Source organism: Letharia columbiana (assembly GCF_014066305.1).
Source record: "Letharia columbiana isolate WasteWater2 chromosome Unknown Sc0000004_s0, whole genome shotgun sequence".
Classification (NCBI taxonomy): Eukaryota; Fungi; Ascomycota; class Lecanoromycetes; order Lecanorales; family Parmeliaceae; genus Letharia; species Letharia columbiana.
The window spans coordinates 584,185-600,677 of NW_023501040.1; the positions used below are offsets into that span (position 1 = coordinate 584,185).

General features: G+C 50.8%; 10 protein-coding genes across 10 annotated transcripts; 4 read left to right on the forward strand and 6 right to left on the reverse strand.

The window, feature by feature from the left end:
• Window positions 1–474: 474 nt before the first annotated feature.
• Window positions 475–924, reverse strand: HO173_002141 (uncharacterized protein; the record flags this gene model as incomplete). The annotated part of the gene is made up of 1 exon (XM_037304076.1): window positions 475–924. One exon carries the CDS (start codon window positions 922–924, stop codon window positions 475–477), a length of 450 nt encoding a protein of 149 aa, XP_037168871.1.
• A 160-nt stretch (window positions 925–1,084) lies between these two features.
• HO173_002142 (uncharacterized protein) lies at window positions 1,085–1,966 on the reverse strand (the record flags this gene model as incomplete). The annotated part of the gene is made up of 1 exon (XM_037304077.1): window positions 1,085–1,966. The coding sequence occupies one exon, from the start codon at window positions 1,964–1,966 to the stop codon at window positions 1,085–1,087; it is 882 nt and encodes a 293-aa protein (XP_037168872.1).
• A 25-nt stretch (window positions 1,967–1,991) lies between these two features.
• HO173_002143 (uncharacterized protein) lies at window positions 1,992–2,285 on the reverse strand (the record flags this gene model as incomplete). Its single annotated transcript, XM_037304078.1, has 1 exon — window positions 1,992–2,285. One exon carries the CDS (start codon window positions 2,283–2,285, stop codon window positions 1,992–1,994), a length of 294 nt encoding a protein of 97 aa, XP_037168873.1.
• A 1,271-nt stretch (window positions 2,286–3,556) lies between these two features.
• HO173_002144 (uncharacterized protein) lies at window positions 3,557–3,724 on the forward strand (the record flags this gene model as incomplete). Its single annotated transcript, XM_037304079.1, has 1 exon — window positions 3,557–3,724. The coding sequence occupies one exon, from the start codon at window positions 3,557–3,559 to the stop codon at window positions 3,722–3,724; it is 168 nt and encodes a 55-aa protein (XP_037168874.1).
• A 176-nt stretch (window positions 3,725–3,900) lies between these two features.
• Window positions 3,901–5,172, reverse strand: HO173_002145 (uncharacterized protein; the record flags this gene model as incomplete). The annotated part of the gene is made up of 4 exons (XM_037304080.1): window positions 3,901–4,387; window positions 4,539–4,589; window positions 4,638–4,954; window positions 5,008–5,172. The coding sequence occupies 4 exons, from the start codon at window positions 5,170–5,172 to the stop codon at window positions 3,901–3,903; spliced, it is 1,020 nt and encodes a 339-aa protein (XP_037168875.1).
• Window positions 5,173–5,292: 120 nt separating this feature from the next.
• On the forward strand, window positions 5,293–8,230 carry HO173_002146 (uncharacterized protein; the record flags this gene model as incomplete). Its single annotated transcript, XM_037304081.1, has 4 exons — window positions 5,293–5,452; window positions 6,862–6,972; window positions 7,021–7,751; window positions 7,805–8,230. The coding sequence occupies 4 exons, from the start codon at window positions 5,293–5,295 to the stop codon at window positions 8,228–8,230; spliced, it is 1,428 nt and encodes a 475-aa protein (XP_037168876.1).
• A 253-nt stretch (window positions 8,231–8,483) lies between these two features.
• HO173_002147 (uncharacterized protein) lies at window positions 8,484–9,031 on the forward strand (the record flags this gene model as incomplete). The annotated part of the gene is made up of 2 exons (XM_037304082.1): window positions 8,484–8,508; window positions 8,580–9,031. The coding sequence occupies 2 exons, from the start codon at window positions 8,484–8,486 to the stop codon at window positions 9,029–9,031; spliced, it is 477 nt and encodes a 158-aa protein (XP_037168877.1).
• Window positions 9,032–11,109: 2,078 nt separating this feature from the next.
• HO173_002148 (uncharacterized protein) lies at window positions 11,110–12,394 on the reverse strand (the record flags this gene model as incomplete). The annotated part of the gene is given in 2 exon segments (XM_037304083.1): window positions 11,110–12,128; window positions 12,148–12,394. 2 exon segments carry the CDS (start codon window positions 12,392–12,394, stop codon window positions 11,110–11,112), a joined length of 1,266 nt encoding a protein of 421 aa, XP_037168878.1.
• Window positions 12,395–13,639: 1,245 nt separating this feature from the next.
• HO173_002149 (uncharacterized protein) lies at window positions 13,640–14,808 on the forward strand (the record flags this gene model as incomplete). The annotated part of the gene is made up of 5 exons (XM_037304084.1): window positions 13,640–13,875; window positions 13,941–14,101; window positions 14,179–14,290; window positions 14,385–14,700; window positions 14,755–14,808. 5 exons carry the CDS (start codon window positions 13,640–13,642, stop codon window positions 14,806–14,808), a joined length of 879 nt encoding a protein of 292 aa, XP_037168879.1.
• Window positions 14,809–15,325: 517 nt separating this feature from the next.
• On the reverse strand, window positions 15,326–16,114 carry HO173_002150 (uncharacterized protein; the record flags this gene model as incomplete). The annotated part of the gene is made up of 1 exon (XM_037304085.1): window positions 15,326–16,114. One exon carries the CDS (start codon window positions 16,112–16,114, stop codon window positions 15,326–15,328), a length of 789 nt encoding a protein of 262 aa, XP_037168880.1.
• Between the last annotated feature and the right edge of the window lie 379 nt (window positions 16,115–16,493).

Here is a 16,493-nt window from a genome sequence, read left to right on the forward strand (position 1 = left end):
GCAGTCTCTTTCTTATGGTAAAATACCCATGGTGATCGCTGGCCTGGAGTGCACGGTCGTCCTGCTATTTGTATATCTCAACAGAAGTGCTGCAGATATCCTGTTTCTATACTAGTGTCTCGCAATCTGACTCCTTGAGCTCTGTGGCTGAAAGTTCTGTTCTTCTGCCTGTGTTGTTTCTTGTACCACTCTAGAGCTGCTTCTGCCAATTCGATGTTGACAGCGCAAAGCAGGGATGAATGGGCATGGTATCCGGTTTCTTCCAAGGTCCCAGTGCACGTTCGGCTTATGGTCGTGCTTGGTGGCTTTGCGCACATAGTTTTATTGTCAATAGTCTAATGCATAAGGTTACTACATAGAAAATGTCTCGCTCCTGCACGTGAAAGAACCACTGACCCACAATATCTTCACCGATACTCAATCTCTACTGGAAGACTATGATATCCGGATAACGAACATTATGGGATATATTGACTAGCGACCATGAAAGAGCCTCCTCGGTGAGTTGGAAGACGATGCATGAAGCAAGGATCTGGCTTGTTCGTAGGAAGACTCTTGTCGCTCCCAATCATAACCTTCCTTTGCATCTCTTGAGGTGATCCAAAAGGTTTGCGGCGGAGCTGTGAGACTGGCCACAATGTGGGCAGGGTCTGGCCCTTCTTGAAGGATCCACCAATTCTGAATGGGTGGTGCGACCAGTGCATCTCTTACCTTGGAACCTACACCAATCACACTCGCCGGCCTCAAAAGTCTCACAAGGCATGCCCTCTTCATCACAAAGCTTACATTTTCCCTCGCAGAATCTCCCGTGACGGGCCAGATCGCCCCCAACAACCCAAGAACAACGGGAGCAACGTTGCTCATCGGTCGGGAAGATGCCCGAACAAAACAATCCATCCGCTTTGCAGTTCGAACAATCAGCATCCTTGAGGTTTGCGTTGCATGCTCTGCCGTGTGCCTGACATGCCTGGCACTTTCCGAGACAATCTATCACAATGTGACAAGAAGTAAGCACGAACTATAGACCTGTCGCACCGTGGACACGGAATGAGCTTCTCCTCTTGATCAGCAGGCCACGTGCACTTCACTTTCGCAGCCCTGCAATCCACGCAGACAACCCCTGTATCCAAGGCAAAGGAATACCTTGCCCCACGCAACTTTTGCATTTTCCTGGGCATTCCCTTGAATGACCACAAATATATTTTCGATGTACTTCACTTCCGTATCGGGGGCAGAGAACACTGAACTGCGGAGTATCCTTCTGCTCGTCAACAGGCGTTATGGGACCACTGCAATCGGGGTTTGCCTCTTTACATTGGGTGCATTTCCGAATTGCCCCTTGATGGTTTGCCAATTCGATGCAGGCGATGCCAAGAATATTGCATCGCTCACACTTGGCTCGGCAGCTTCGTAGATGATCCGTCAGAAGAGCCAGTGAGGAAAATCCGAGGCCACATCGGTGACATTCGAGGCTACTTTCTGAAGACTCCACGGGTGTGGTCTTTGACCGCTTCTGTCTGTTCTGCTGCTGTGGCTCGTCTGTTGATTTCCGCTTTAATGGGGTTTCTAGCTGCTGGTTTTCTTGCCGGCGTTGCTCTCCTTGCTTGCGCTGCAGGTCATCCTCGCTAGATGGGGACGTGTGTAAACCAAAGGTCTTCCGAACTACGCTGCCCGACAATTTGTTTCCGTCCCGATCTAACAGCCGGAAGGGCATGGTGTCACTCGCGGTCAGGTTCTTCTTCAAGCGCAACAGCTCTTGGGGATCGGCACCGTCTAAGGTCGCCTCCAACTTTTGCAATTGATCGATTGCTGCTTGAATATTCTCCCAATGAGAGTCCTGGATCTCTAACCGATGATTCGAAAGCTCCGATGAAGACGCATTTGATTGATGAGGGATGGTTTGCTGCGGTGAAAGTTCCGTATCCGGCGAGACAGCGGCACCGTAAAGCCAGTCTTTCTTGAGCATTTCCAGAAATTGCCACTGGGCCCATTCAGCCTTCAGGAATACCGCGAGCAACTCGTTCCAGGACTGATACTGCTGTGATCTTGAAGGGTCGTGTCATCGAATCACGACTCCAGCACTCAGGAGGAACGACGAGCGATTTTTCTAAGGCGACGTCTTTCTTGATTTGGACCATAAGTCTGTCTACCAACTCGTCTATGACTTTTGGCGGTCTTAAGAGCCTTGGCTTCGTCTTAATGATCCTATGATTGTTCTTTGTCTCAGCTATTGCATGCCCTCCCTTTGAAAGATAGGCGTGTATGTTTGCGTGAATGATGGCCATGGTTTTCTTTTGTAAATCTTAAGCGGGTGCCTTACTCCAGAATGTTGGCGTACCAGTGTTGGTGGTATCGAAGCTGAAGCTCGATTAGACTTATGACTGTGAACAAAGAGGAAGAATGGAAGTTCTTACTTGCAAGTTGGTCCCAATTGGACTGATACAACATCATCTTATTGCGCTGATTGCTCCGTACGAAAATCTGCTGACACTTCCTTTTGTAGGGATACGTTGACCATGCGCTTCCGCTGCGTTTTTGGCGATGTTTACAATTCCAGCCCAGTCGAGGCCGCCACGCTCAAGTTCATACAGACCATTTATTGGACCTTTCACCAAGCTTCTAGCCTTGGCTTGCTGTATGGTTGCGTACCACATTGTTAATTGGATGGCTCTTGGGGCTGATCTCGCTTTTGTACACGTGTGTACATATCCTGTAACTTCTCTCGGCATTCGAGATGATGGACACCACTTTCCGATAGAAGTTTATCGCAAATTACGTCGCTCAGAGTGGCTTCATTTGTTCCCAGCCACTCTTTGCGCAATAGGGTCTCCAGAACGCGCCAGGCAGACTCATCTAGCAGATGCCTGATTGGTCGGGGGAATTGCAGCATTGGCAGCACTTTGTTTGCCCCGTGCCATTGGGGATCTGGCAGTTTCCGAGGCCGTAGATGGCTGAACAGTAAGTGGGATGACAAGGCAGAATACTCTGCATCTCCACTGATTGGGAAATCTTGCTCTCTGGTAACTAGGCTTCCAAGCCGGATCAGCATACCGTTCTCTGCATACAGCGCCAGAATCTGGCTTATTGTCCTAAAACGTTCGTTGGATATGAAGCCATATTGGGTGACCGTAGAGAAGTGATATGATCCTACACCTGCCTTGGCCATCATCTCGTGTATGAAGAGTGGCCGATTCCGAGCGCGTGTCTTCCCATCCCTCCGAAGTCGGGATATCCTCCCAAGACCCTTATCGATGGTTGCCTTATGTTCAATCATATCGTGAAGGTCATGTTGAAAGATGAAAAAACCTACGCTATCGACATTACAGGTCCACAGTACGGTCACTGTGACCCTGTCGTCCCATGGGATCTCTACGCCCAATCTCGTATCAGAGAGGTAGTCACGGCATGTCCTCTACGTGACGTCGAAGAAAGTCAGAAGGCGGCGGGCAGTAAGGCGGGCGGAGTTGGTCCCCATAAGACTTTTGAAGAGCTATTTGCAGAAGTCTTTGTTGCTGCCGCCAAGTCGTGGCAGGTGTGAAATGGGCCATTGGATGGTATGATGAAGATGCAGGAGGAGTCCTTCAAGAGGAAGCAGGCTAGTTTGGTGGACTTTCTTGATGAGGAGGTAGCGAGGAAGAAGAAGGCTACGGCAGTTGAAGAACTGCCGGCTGGTGCTAACAGTGAAGGATTCAATCATGAGAGTGACAGTCCAGACATTCAATAAAGGACGCAGTATGAGGTTTTTTATAGCTCGCAGGATACCGTTCGCTTTACCGAGCAGTAGATCATATCTCAATCAATTCGGTGCGGGATCCTCAAATAACATGAACGCGCAATAGAAAATCTCGCCACGACAATTGTCCGTCAACGTGGTTGGCTGTATCCCTCGAAATACATATCCTATCCATCGAGAGTGCAGCCATGAGCGGCCTGTACCCAACCGGTCAGGCGGTTGGCAATGTCAGAGGAGTAGCAACGGGTCGCGCCGGGTGCCCCAAGATCTCCATCTGAGGCCAATGAGCCAGCATTGTAGATCCTGGCTGCCTTATAAAAGGCCGAAACGTCGCTGGCACCAGACTCGTTGATACACTGCGCAAGACCATCGCCACTGGCTGTGCCAGCAGAACCATCTCGGATCATCTGGGTGATGGTGCTGGTGGGGCATGGATTCTGAACATCACCGTTGTCGTTGCAAGTGGCAGCGCCGTCGTGATCTTGCATGAGACCCGGGTTGCGGACACCGTAATTGGTCGTCGGGGCACGAACACAGCCTCCAGACTCTTGCATCACTACAGCAAGGATGAAGCGATGGTCCACCTCTGTCTCCATCGCAACTTGCTGGAGCGCGTTGTAGATCGCGCCGACTTCGGGTCCGGAGTCATCGGACCTGATGCCAATTTCGAAGTCAGCATGTCTCTTTAATACGGCAACAAGATTTGCGAGATGTTTAATGAAAATAACATTCGGTGGAAAATGTTGTTTGAACTCCGAGTCCTGTCTTGCCACGCAAACCGCAGTACTAATTACGAGGGACTCACTCCGAAAATTGGTCGCAAGAACTGAACATCTCGACCTTGTTGTTGTTGAACCTTTCTCTTTATCAGCTTGACGCAAGAACAGCACAAATGGTTCCATACATGTCTTCAAAAGAGATCCATGCGCTTTTGGCGGGCCAGCCAGCGCTAGTGGTACCATCTCCGCTATAAAAGTTATAGGCGTCCTTGCCAGGCTCAACGCCATCATCGTTGACAATGGAAGTAACTGCGAGCTTGCTGTTGGTGACCTTCCCGCCAGTTGCATCAACATGGACACCTTTGATTGTTTGGCTGGGCTGGAAGTTGCCGCCTTTGTTGCCGAAGAACAGCGTTCCAGTCGGTGCTGGAACCGCAGAGGTAGCATCAGGGGGGTATGGGCTAGCAGTGACAACTGCGGCCCCCAAAACGGCAATGAGGGTCTATGATCAATTTAGCATTGCCCTGGGTACGTTGCGCTTGTCCGTGCTCTTACGTTCTTGCAAAGCATGCCGGCCGTGTTTTTGAGATATTTGGAATTTGAATAAGTTCGAGGCTGTGGGATGTGATCTTCGTCCCAGAAAAGAGACTTCGACCTCTGTCTTATATATCCGGCTTTCAGGCCGGCTAGCGATCGATACTGCCTTGACGAGCGTCCCATCTCCGACTCGATGTGTCACCTCCTGGGAATATTGATTAAGCCAAGCTGACCATCGCCTCTTTGCTCTCGGAATGGGTCCGTTCGTGCATTGAGCCCAGGCGTCGAATGTTTTCAGGCTCCATGGGTCGCATCGGAGAACCTCGCTACGCCTTCGATCGATTGCTCACCGCACCGGATAGCAGCGCAACTGCCGAGATGGGCCACTTGAAGAAGCAAGTGGTGACTGTTGTGCTGCATATGCAAGATGCAAGATACAAGGCTTTACGCCCGGACGAGGCGAGTCAAACCGCCGACCATGCACGAGCACGGCACTGAGTAAGCTTCACCTGCCCCGGATGGAGTGAAATCGACGGCTTAGACATGCCAAACTCGTGATGAAGAATTACATCGCTGATCTTCTCGTCGGAAGCAGTTAGCAAGACCAGGTTCATTGCTTGAAAGTCACCCACAATCGTCCACCACGTGTGAAAACAACAGGATCAGAATCTTGATGATCGTGGGGTCTTTCTGGGCTTGTGCATTGGAAAAGAGGTGTGCCGTGTAAATAATACATTCTTGGTAGGAAGTTGTGTCCCTCTGTAACTACGGTGCACCAGCAGCGTTGTAAGTGGTTTCCTGAAGTCTGCCAATGCACAGCCCCAAAGAACTACCATTCATCCATTAGTGAACTTCCCCAATGGGTTACATTGAGTGTCTATCCTTTACAACATCCATTCGCTTTGGCGCATGTCCCGTTTTTTTCTCACTTTCACAAGCATAAGCGAGCTTCATACTCGGACGAATGGTACTAACGTCAGCCAGGTCATCAAATCCGACATTCGGAGAAGCCGGGGAATTACTATCACACTGATGGCCTCGACCGTCGCGGTTTATTGTATTCTCGCAATGCTTCCCTAACTCGTCTACACAGCCCAGCGCATCGAGTCGTACCCGGGCGTTGCATTGCGGTCAGCGAAAGGCTCTTCTAGGGTGAGCAACCGTGCATGTTAGGTTCCCGCATCAGGTTATCACAGGAAGACCTCCAGAAGCGTTCAGTGTTGCTACCTCTTCCCTCAATCTTATACCTCTCAATCTGGCCGCTGTCAGCCTCTTGAACAGCCACGCACTTGCAACTCTCGAATCATCTATGAATGATGCGTTAGCTTCCGCGCTCTACTTCTCTTCTGATGGGAAATCCCAAATTCTTATGAAGTCTTCATTCGATGTGGAATTTCAGTAATCTGTGGATCTAGAGCTTCGTATTGAGATTTCTGGTCACGTATGTACGCTTGGTTGGTAAATCTGAGGTACTTGATTGGTCAACTAAGCTTAGTAATCCAGTCCGGCCGGGGAACGTATTAGCGTTACCTTAGTATCCTCCAATCGTACCCTACGCTGGATGGGGGATGGCCGGGGTACGTTTCTCATCTCATGGCTTGGCGACACGTCTCTAGAAAGCTTGAGATTTTACCGTATGGACAACCACAGCAACCAATATCAACATGCGGTGGCTCCTTAACTTATTATTCATAACCCTGCTGGGTCTAGTACAAGGTCTAAGCAGTACTGGGAGCCGATTGCTGGTTGTCGTCGAAGAATCATCTGAAACGGCGAAATACTCAACGTTCTGGGACGACCTCCAAGGCATGTTGGACAATTCATCCTACTCCCTTCAATCTTCCATTTGCGCATGCTGACTGGATTCACCAGATCGAGGCTACAAGCTCACCTTTGAGTCACCAAAGAATGACAAGCTTGCCTTGTTCCAGCATGGGGAGCGAGCTTTCGACCACATCCTTCTACTCCCCCCAAAGTCGAAAGGTACATCATCCTATGCAAATGTTGACGACTCTGGCTTACCAAGTCCAGGGCTGGGCCCTGCGTTAACACCCAAACTTCTACTACAATTCATCAACCAAAATGGCAACATACTCCTCACCCTCTCCGCCGACTCTCCCACGCCAACCTCCATCTCCTCCCTCCTTCTTGAATTAGACATTCATCTGCCTCCAGATCGCGACTCTCTTGTGGTTGATCACTTCAATTACGACGCAGCTTCGGCATCTGAGAAGCATGATGTTCTTCTTCTGCCACAAGGCTCCCGCATACGATCAGATGTCAAAAATTACTTTGGTGGAGACGGCACAATTGCATTCCCTAGAGCGGTAGCCCAAGAACTAGGAAACTCGAGCCCGCTTTTGGCGCCGATTCTACGAGCGAAGAGCACCGCCTACAGCTACAACCCCAAGGACGAAGCTGAGGTTGTGGAGGATCCGTTCGCTGTAGGAGAACAGATTTCACTGGTTTCAAGTATGCAGGCCAGGAACTCAGCCAGATTCACGGTCTTTGGGTCTGCTGAAGCGCTCGAGAACAAATGGTTCGACAGCAAAGTCAAGAGCGTAGATGGAAAAGACAGCAAGACAGCAAATCGAGAATTTGCGAAGCAGATCACTGCATGGACTTTCATGGAACTGGGAGTATTGAAGGTCGGCAGAGTTGAACACCACCTAAGCTCAATTACAGGAGATGCAGCTGGCAACGACAGTGTAGCCCAGTTGGGATATCTCAATCCCACAATCTACCGCGTCAAAAACGACGTAGTAAGTGAAGTCTTGCTCCAAGCTGCTACCAAAGGTGCTAATAGTCCCCGAAGACATTCAATATCGAGGTCTCTGAATACACTTACGATCATCTCAGTCCTCTCAAGGTTGATGCCTCAGACGCTTTGCAGCTTGAATTTACCATGCTTTCGCCCTATCATCGTCTCGATCTTATACCCATTTCTCAAACACCTAACAGCACTATCTTTAGCAGTACCTTCAAGCTTCCAGACCAGCATGGCATCTTTTCATTCCGCGTCAATCATAAGCGACCATTTCTTACCAACGTGGACATAAAGCGGGAAGTAACGGTCAGACACTTCGCTCACGACGAGTGGCCACGCAGCTGGGAGATCAGTGCTGGTTGGGTCTGGATTGCAGGTGTATGGATTACAGTTGCCGGGTGGGTGGCTTTTGTGGGAATCTGGCTGTGGAGCGAGCCTGCCTACGAGCAGAGCAAGGGAAAGAAGATGCAATAGAGATGGTTCGTTATGTACTGTAGGACTATGAAACTTCAATTCATCAAGACGTACGCAGAACATCATTAGCGTACTTTTCGGAGAAAAATCTGCCCAACCTCCAGAATCCAGATTCAACCACTCAAATCTGAACGTCAAAACTATTCGTTACCTTGCTCTCCACTCGTGATACTATGAGCAGCAGATTACCTGGACCCTCCATGTCGAACTAAACTTCACCACCAACTACAATAACTCACCTCGGCCCACCACCATGCCCTCCTCGTGCAAAGACATCCGTAAACCCCCCCACCCTCCCTTCCCCGCCATCTCTTCCCCTCAAACCTACCACTGACTCTCTCCCCTCTAGGCGCGGCCCTAGCAACCTGCCTGCAAAACTCCGACTGCGTCATGATCTACCGCAACACCCCCGCCGACTGCCTCCGCCCCCCGCTCGTCGACGGCCTCCCGACCCGCTGTCGGCAGCTCAAAAAGGGCTACGGCGAGTGCAAACGAGGCATGATCGACATGCGGAAGCGGTTCAGAGGCAACCAGCCCATCGCCGTCAGCAAGGAAATCGAGGGCGAGAAGGGTGGGCAGCTCTATGGGGGGGGAAAGCGGTGGGAGAGACGGGGATCGGAGGGATCGGGAAGGCGGAGGCGGATTTGGTGGAGGGCGCGGATGGGGAGTTGCGGAAGAGGGAGAGCTAGGCTGGGGAGTGGGAGGGGATACGGTGCAGAGGGGTGGCACCGCTTTGGTGTTGCGGTTGTGGGTTGTGGATTGCATGGGCTTCTCTTCCTCGTCTGGTCGGGTCTACGTTGAGATGCCGGGGGCATTGTCGTTCAGGTAAACGTGCGTCTCAGGGACTTTCGTGCAACTGCTGACCGTGCGTGTTAGACCACTGACAGATCGAGTGGTCTAGTTATCATCCGCTCTGCTCTTCTGAAGTTCTACAGGCTTAGTGTTCGTAGATACTATGGAGTATGACGATTGTTCGACTGTCCGTGCTTTTAGCAAGGCAAGTGTAATTCCCTCGAGTAAATTGTTCTTGATTTTGTCTCAAGCGCTTCATTGATCGTTCCCACGCTTATCGTTGGATTTGCCATGCAATGCACTCATGGCGCTTGAGGAACTCGCCTAAACGCGTGGTAGAATGCATTGGCTTCTCCACCCGTAGCTTATCCCTCAGCGCCAGCCTTGATGCTGTCTCCTGCTATAAAGAAGAGAAATCCGCCGCTACACCTTGTCCTTTTAGACGCGAGCGCCGTCACCTCGATGGCTCTGTGGCTCGTCCCCCATAATTTGTTCATCTTGTTGGTCTGCATAGCTTCGTCGAGCGTAGTGCCGTCCCCTGAGCAAGGCACTAACGATGGTATTCCGCTGGATCTATCTGTTCCCATGAGCGACATCACGACTTTCAAGAGAACCTCGTCATTGGATTCTTCTTGGCCAGCCCCGTACGCTCCTAGTGCGCCGGTCAACATATCTCTAACACCAGCTAAGAATGTATCAACCTTGACCAACCTCCATCTCACAGCACCAAGGATTAAATGTGATGCATCGACTTACGGTCAAGGTCTGAACATTGCCAGTTGCCAAGAGGCCTGGGAGCTATTACCCACAAGTACTACCCGTCGAACGTTTGGACTGCGGACAGAGGGAAACTTTGATATTCCTCTTCCGTTCAGGGTTCTTAGCCGTGAGTATGATCATACTCCGTGGTCTGCGATTGATCTTGCGCACGTTTGCTGAGGTGGGACCCAGATGACGGTCTCTGCGCCGTTGATATCACACGTAAAAGTGATGTGATCTCTGACATATCAACGGGCGACGAGCTCTCTCGAGCTGCATCGCTTATTCTTGGTATATGTGTAAAAGGTTATATGCAACAGGGCGGTGTCGCGGTAGACATAGGTGAGCAAGATCGTTGAAACATTCGATAGGAGAGAATCGGCCTTCGCGTTTGGAGAAACACAGTCTTGATTCTGGGCGCAGCTGACTCGGTCTTGCCCTCCCAGGTGAAAGCGGAGGACTCGCCATACGAATGGTTCCGTATAACCCTTCAAATGTCCAGTGCGTGGGGACAGGGCCACCCCCAGGATCCTGTCGCCCGGTGCTGGATAGGATGCCTGCATCGTACGTGTGATTTTGGACCGACTATTCCTTGTTTTAATGTGAATAAGATTTCGAAAACGTGCTGCGGGAGTAATATTTCTGTTTGGCCTAGGTTTCCTCGATACACGCCAAGAATTGAACGCTGACTTCGAAATACTCAGCTATAATCAGGAAATCTTTGGCCCACGCAACGGAGGGACTGAGCACGTAGATGTAGAGCTTCCACAAGCTTTCGCTGAACGTAAGAAGCTTTCGCTCATTGCCCTCGAGGATCTGTTGACAATCTGAATGCATATAGCGTTTGGACGATGCATTATCACGGCAAACACCATCGGCCGGCCCATTTCAGCGGCATGGTACATAATCTATCTTGCGGCCACGGCAATTGATGCGATGTGCGTTAGGCGAGGCTTGGTGGGAGTCTTGAATCATCTTGGTGAGAGTGGCCAGATGACTCGTCCTGAGAAAATGGTCTGAGCTAATCCATTTCTAGGGAGTGATGGCAGCCTCTTGGTCACAATCGGAGACCAGAGCCCTCGAGCAGATATGGCGGCCTTTTCATGAGCTTCTTTCTTGAGGAGGAAGCGTCGGTATCCACGCAGCAAGAAACACATCGATGAAGCTGACCTTAATGGCAGGAAAAATTGGACCCACCAGATCATAAGAAAGAGGGCATCGTAGACGGAGCTTTATATAGCTCATCTTACGATAAGTGAGCGAAGGTTATCTGAAGAAATCTAGGACGCGGTAATGCATCGTCAAGATGTATCAAATGCTTAACTCCATCATGCCTGTAATGGCATCCCACTTCTTTTCTGAAAGTCCTCCCCCACAGCATATCCCAATCCTTGACACCTTCCCAACTCATCGAAGCCCGCGCCTATCATCTGCTCAGTAACCCACCTGGCGGTCTTCGTATGCAAGGTTGCTTCTCTTTCAATCCCACAATCGACTTCTGCTTTCCCTGCAGCAAGAGCCTGGAACACCACTGTCTGATCCTGCATATACTCGTCCACACACCCGCCATGCTTCAATTCCTTCTTGAGGTCTTTCACGACCTTTGACACTAGCCTCTCGCACAATTGCTCCATGCTCAAGCCTCGTGCCTTTTCGTCAAACAGCCAGTCGCGTCCAAGTCTGTAACCATTCGAAGTTTCTGCAACAAGAAGAAGATACAAACGCTTCTCACTTCCAGAATTCTCGTCTACGGGAAACAAAATCTCGATTTCAGGGCTGTACGCGAGCAATTGCGCGGTCACTTTGTCTCTGATTCTGTTCCTAGCTGTAGCTTCTGGCGCAAGAACCGAGACGTGAACTTTGGCCAATTCGCCTCTATCCTGGAAAGAGAATGTTGGGAGTACGAATGCCTGAGGCAAAGGTTCGATATCGAACGTCACACTACCGATCTCACTTCTTCCAGTACTCCAGCCTCTTTTATGTAGCGAAGTTGTGATCGGAGGAATGCTCAACTTTTGAGAAAGCATTGGCAGAAGAACCTGCGAAAAATATTCGATGGATGGAGAACTGCTCACATTCGTACCGCCTTCGATGGTAACACGAAGCGGTACGACCGTCTTCTGGCCTTCCACATTGTTGCAATTTGACATGAGTAGATACGGGAGTATTGCTTGCAAGACTAAGAGAATGGAGCCGGGCGAGGACATTGGGATGTGAGACTGGCGCCGGACCAATTGACCATTATCGAAGATGTCTTCCCATACGCCTTCCTTTTCGCCTTCCGTTCTGCTGACGTGTTCATTCTTGACCCTTGTTGACTGTAGTCTCTGCTCTGCTGCTAGAGGGTCTAAACACTAGTTGCCTACTTTTTACCTCCATGCCTTCAGTCGTCGCGGCGGTAGCATTACTTAGCCATTTGACTCCGGCAAGATGAGATGCTTTCAGGCCGGAAACTTTCCCTGGCCGTTTACCTCTGATGTCGGTGACATAAATTGGTATTTGCGTCAGTGAAGAGAGCGAGAGCGCAAGGCGCAGCAATTGGCCTCCACCTTCGAGAGTAGTACCGTCAAGGTGTATTGGGGTAGGTGATGTCGGATACCCCTGGCCGGACATTTTGATGAAAAGACCGCAGTGTTTCCTGAAAATTAGGGGTTCGAGCCAAGATATCGGGGCGTTGAAGGAGACAGATTCAAGGTTAAGAACATAGACAGTAGCGAAGGCTGAGAAGTGAAAGCGCTGAGACCTGCGATTCCTTTCGCTCTTGTATTTGGATGAGTGGCTCCTTCGTCCTTTGCTTGTGACTCAATCGGGTATTTATGAATGACTCAGTATGATGCGGTAAAAGGAATCACGACGAGCCAATCAAGAAACATTGAATCGCCCTACTTTCGTCCGGCGATCAATTCATTGGAATTGAGAGAATAGGCAATATAATAATCGAAGGAAGTGCAGCTACAAGCAGCTGTTCGCTCAACCGGCCAGCGCCTGGTCTGCTGCCAATGGCTTGTTGTTCAGCTCACAGGAAAAGCTGAAGCTGAAGATGCATAGGAAAATGATTGGAATTTTCTCAGCTCTGATGAAGGGTCTTTGATGACAGCAAATCAAGCCGTCGCCGAGACCAGAGTAAAAGTCTGATCCTGGTGAAGCAGGCAAAGTCCTAAAATCAGTCTCCGTGGTGGGCAGCCCTGAACCTGAACCTGAACGCTGGCTCCACGCTGGTTACGGGGGCTTCCGCCTAGCGTTAGCCCCCAAAACATGCTGTTTTGCACCCCAACCTGCGACCTCGAGTCTGGTTCTTTGATGTCTGCCAGCTTGAATATCGCTTGCTCACCACGGAGTAGGTGACCACGATCTTTACGATAGCACATGCTGTCCGGAATGATAGGCGATGACGACTGCTTCTTAGACCCTGCCCAAAGTCCTGGTCTGGACGATGAGAAGCCTTCAACCTGTCGACATCTGAATACTCCTTCTTTGGCCGAACGCAGTAGTGAGTACTGAGTACCTGGGTGACCTCGAAAGACCATCAAAGAACAGCGGCAAAAAAGGCCGCGGCATGTTTCAATCTATCGGATATACTCCTGGGATTTCTCACGTTTCAATTGTGTGCTCTTGCGCGCCTGTCATTTTGCAGCCGCATCACTAGCGCTGCAAAGTAACTTCATCGACTCCCATGTGTTTCTCTATTCTTAGTCTCTTTTGGCCGTCAGTCTCCAATTGCCTGCTCTGTGTATCGGTTCTTTTCCCGCATGCCTTTTCTTATGCTTGCTGTACGTCATGAAGATGGCACGACATCGCCCCTGCAAGAAACCCTAAGCTCATTGCCTTCAAAACACCGATTTTCTTCTTCGGAGGAGGATGCTGGACGCTGTCGAGCCCATGAACGGCGCCGCATGGACACAATGGAAGACTCTACACCATCAAACCAAGGACCTGTCTCCATGGCTGACCGAAGACATCCGAGCTGAGCACCTACGGGCATCAAATCATAGAGAACCCTCAGCCTCTCCTCCAAAACATGCATTCGCGCAGATATGGGCGAGCGTACAACAGCGACGCTGGAAGGTGTTGGCTGTAGTTGTAGCCATATGCAGGTTCGATGCCTTCTCCTCAGCGGTGATAGAACATCTGTGGTCTAACATGTGTGGCTCTCGTCAAGCCTGTGCATTTTAGCGGCTATCCCTGCTTATCTACCAGCAAAACAGCCATCGACAGAGCCAGTGCCAGCGCCTATACGAGTGCAAGGAATCGCAACGTTCAACGACTACGCGGCTCAAGGGGATACAGTATGCTCCAATGCGAACAGATCTACCACCGCAGGTGAGCTATCCCTCATCTGCTATCAACCCTAGGATTCTGATATCTTGGGACATCGGTCACTGATCGAATTAACACAGATAATACTGACATCTTCGCCGCCGCCGCCGGTGACATTAGTAGAGATATCTCTACTGGCTTGTGCACCGGTAGCCAACCGAACATGGACTTCCAATACAATACTAGCGTCTGGTCCGTCTCTCATCCCGCTGCTGGCATGGCCCTTTCTCGCTCCCCCAATATAAAAATCCCTTCCGATGCTCATCTGACTGAAACCATCTTTCAGCACAGCAAACGGTGGCCAATATCCATCCTCCAATTACATCCCGCCATCCTGTCCCCCAGTAGCAGTACAGTGCGGCACCTGCTACCGCGTCGACAATATCGGCTTATACGGCTCTTCTTCCAACGACCGAATTTATGGAAGTGTTATCGTCGAGATAGTAGACGCGTGTCCGGCCGGGAGTGCGCAGAATTACTGCAAGACGGACGTGCCGGCCGATGAACGATGCGGAAGTAATCAGACCAACAGCTTGGACATCGATGTCAGCGCTTACCAAAATCTCACCGCGGGGATGAACGGGGGTGTGGTGTGGGATACGGTGAGTCTCGGAGTGGGCCGTGTGTGAGGTGCTTCACTGATGAGGTTGCCCCAGAGTCAACCGAACCTGAGGATTAACATCACGCTGGACGTGCCATGCCATAGTTGAGAAGAAGCCCATACAGATCTCAACTTTCCTCAAGATTTATCCCTGTTCCGGCAAGGCATCATGTTGGTTGGGCTTCTACAATCTCAAACCCACAGGCGAGGGATCCCGGCCTAAGTCAATTGTCAAGAAGCCGTCGAGGAAATGATGAGTCTATACCAAAAGACTGGTATAACAGCCCAGCGTTGCGTATATCAACGTATCAAGAGTTCAATCAGGTAGACGGTCATTGCTACCCCCAGCTTTTCTCTGTTTCTCTGGGTGACTTGCCTGGAAGAATGTCACAATTTGGACTTAAAGACGCGTTGCTTGGCACAGAACAATGCTCTACTGTATGCTCCGTATATCTTTACATCTAGCTACGCTCTCTCGTCTTTTCTTCCTGCCTCTCCTCTGCTTCTCCTTCCTGTCCAATCGATGGAACGAAACCCGTCATTTCAGCTCAGCAATCCACGACCCCGCGTCCCATCCTGCCAACTTCTCCAGCCATCGTCACTCACTTCCAGCACCCCCAACCCCACTAGGAAGTCAATAGAAACCCTCCATTCGTATCAATCACCGACCCCGAAACGTTCCAATCCCTCATAACGTAAAGATAACTCTCCGCCACATCCTCCGGCCTCCCAATCTCCCCAGTCGTGCATTTACCCTTGATGTGTTCCATAAAGCTCTCCATCTTCTCCTTCGCCATGCCATCCCAAAGCGGCGTCAACACCGCCCCCGGGCTTATCAAATTCACCCTGACAGGCGCCAAATCGAGTGCCAGACTCCTCATCATGCCGTGCAAGCCCGTCGCATAGCTGGCCACGATCGACCAGTCTTTGTTCGGTTTCCGACTCACGCTGCCGGTCGTCAGGGTGATCGACGACGCCGGTCCGGGGTTGAGATGTTTCGGCGCGTGCTTGGCGAGCAGGAGGGGCGAGTTGAACCGCACCATGGCCGCTTTCTGTATAGATTCCAGGGTCGCATCTTCGAGCTTGAGCATGGCGAGTTGATCGCCGGCCGTGTGGACGATGTGGTCGAATTTCGGCCCGCCGCATCGCTCGAAGAGCTTCTCGATGTTCGCTTCGACGCCGGGGGACGACAGGTCGCACGCGTAGCCTGCGATGCGGCCTTTGGCGCTCGGGTACGCCGTGAGGAGTTGGTCGATGCTGGAGTCGATGCGGGATTGCTGGGACGAGGAGATGGTGACCGAGGCGCCGAATTCGAGGCAAGCTTCGGCAACACAGTAGCCTATACCGGAGCTGCCGCCGATGACGAGGACGCGGGCGCCGGCGAGCTTGTTGCTGTATTTTTTGCTGTCGGCCATGATGGGGGTATTTGGGGTGTGATGATGGCCCGGTGGGGAAATGGGATATTAGTTGTAGATCCAATTGAGGTTCGTGATGAGGTTGGTGAGTTTGTAGAATGGAATGCACGGCTCTGATCTTATGTGCGTATGCGACAGAGGAGATTATAAAGGTGAGTAGGGATGGGGGAAGAGCAATTGGAGAGTGGAAGAGACGACGGACTTAATCGGCTTTAAAGAAAAGTATCTCCCATTCGTGACGTATCCAACGTATAAGAGCCCGGCAGATCGCGATAGCACTGGAACAGACTTCGAGAATATATTGAGAGTAGTGTAATAGTAAAGGATCAGTAAAGAGGAAAGATGAGAAAGTAACGGGATCTGAGGACTCAGCACTAGA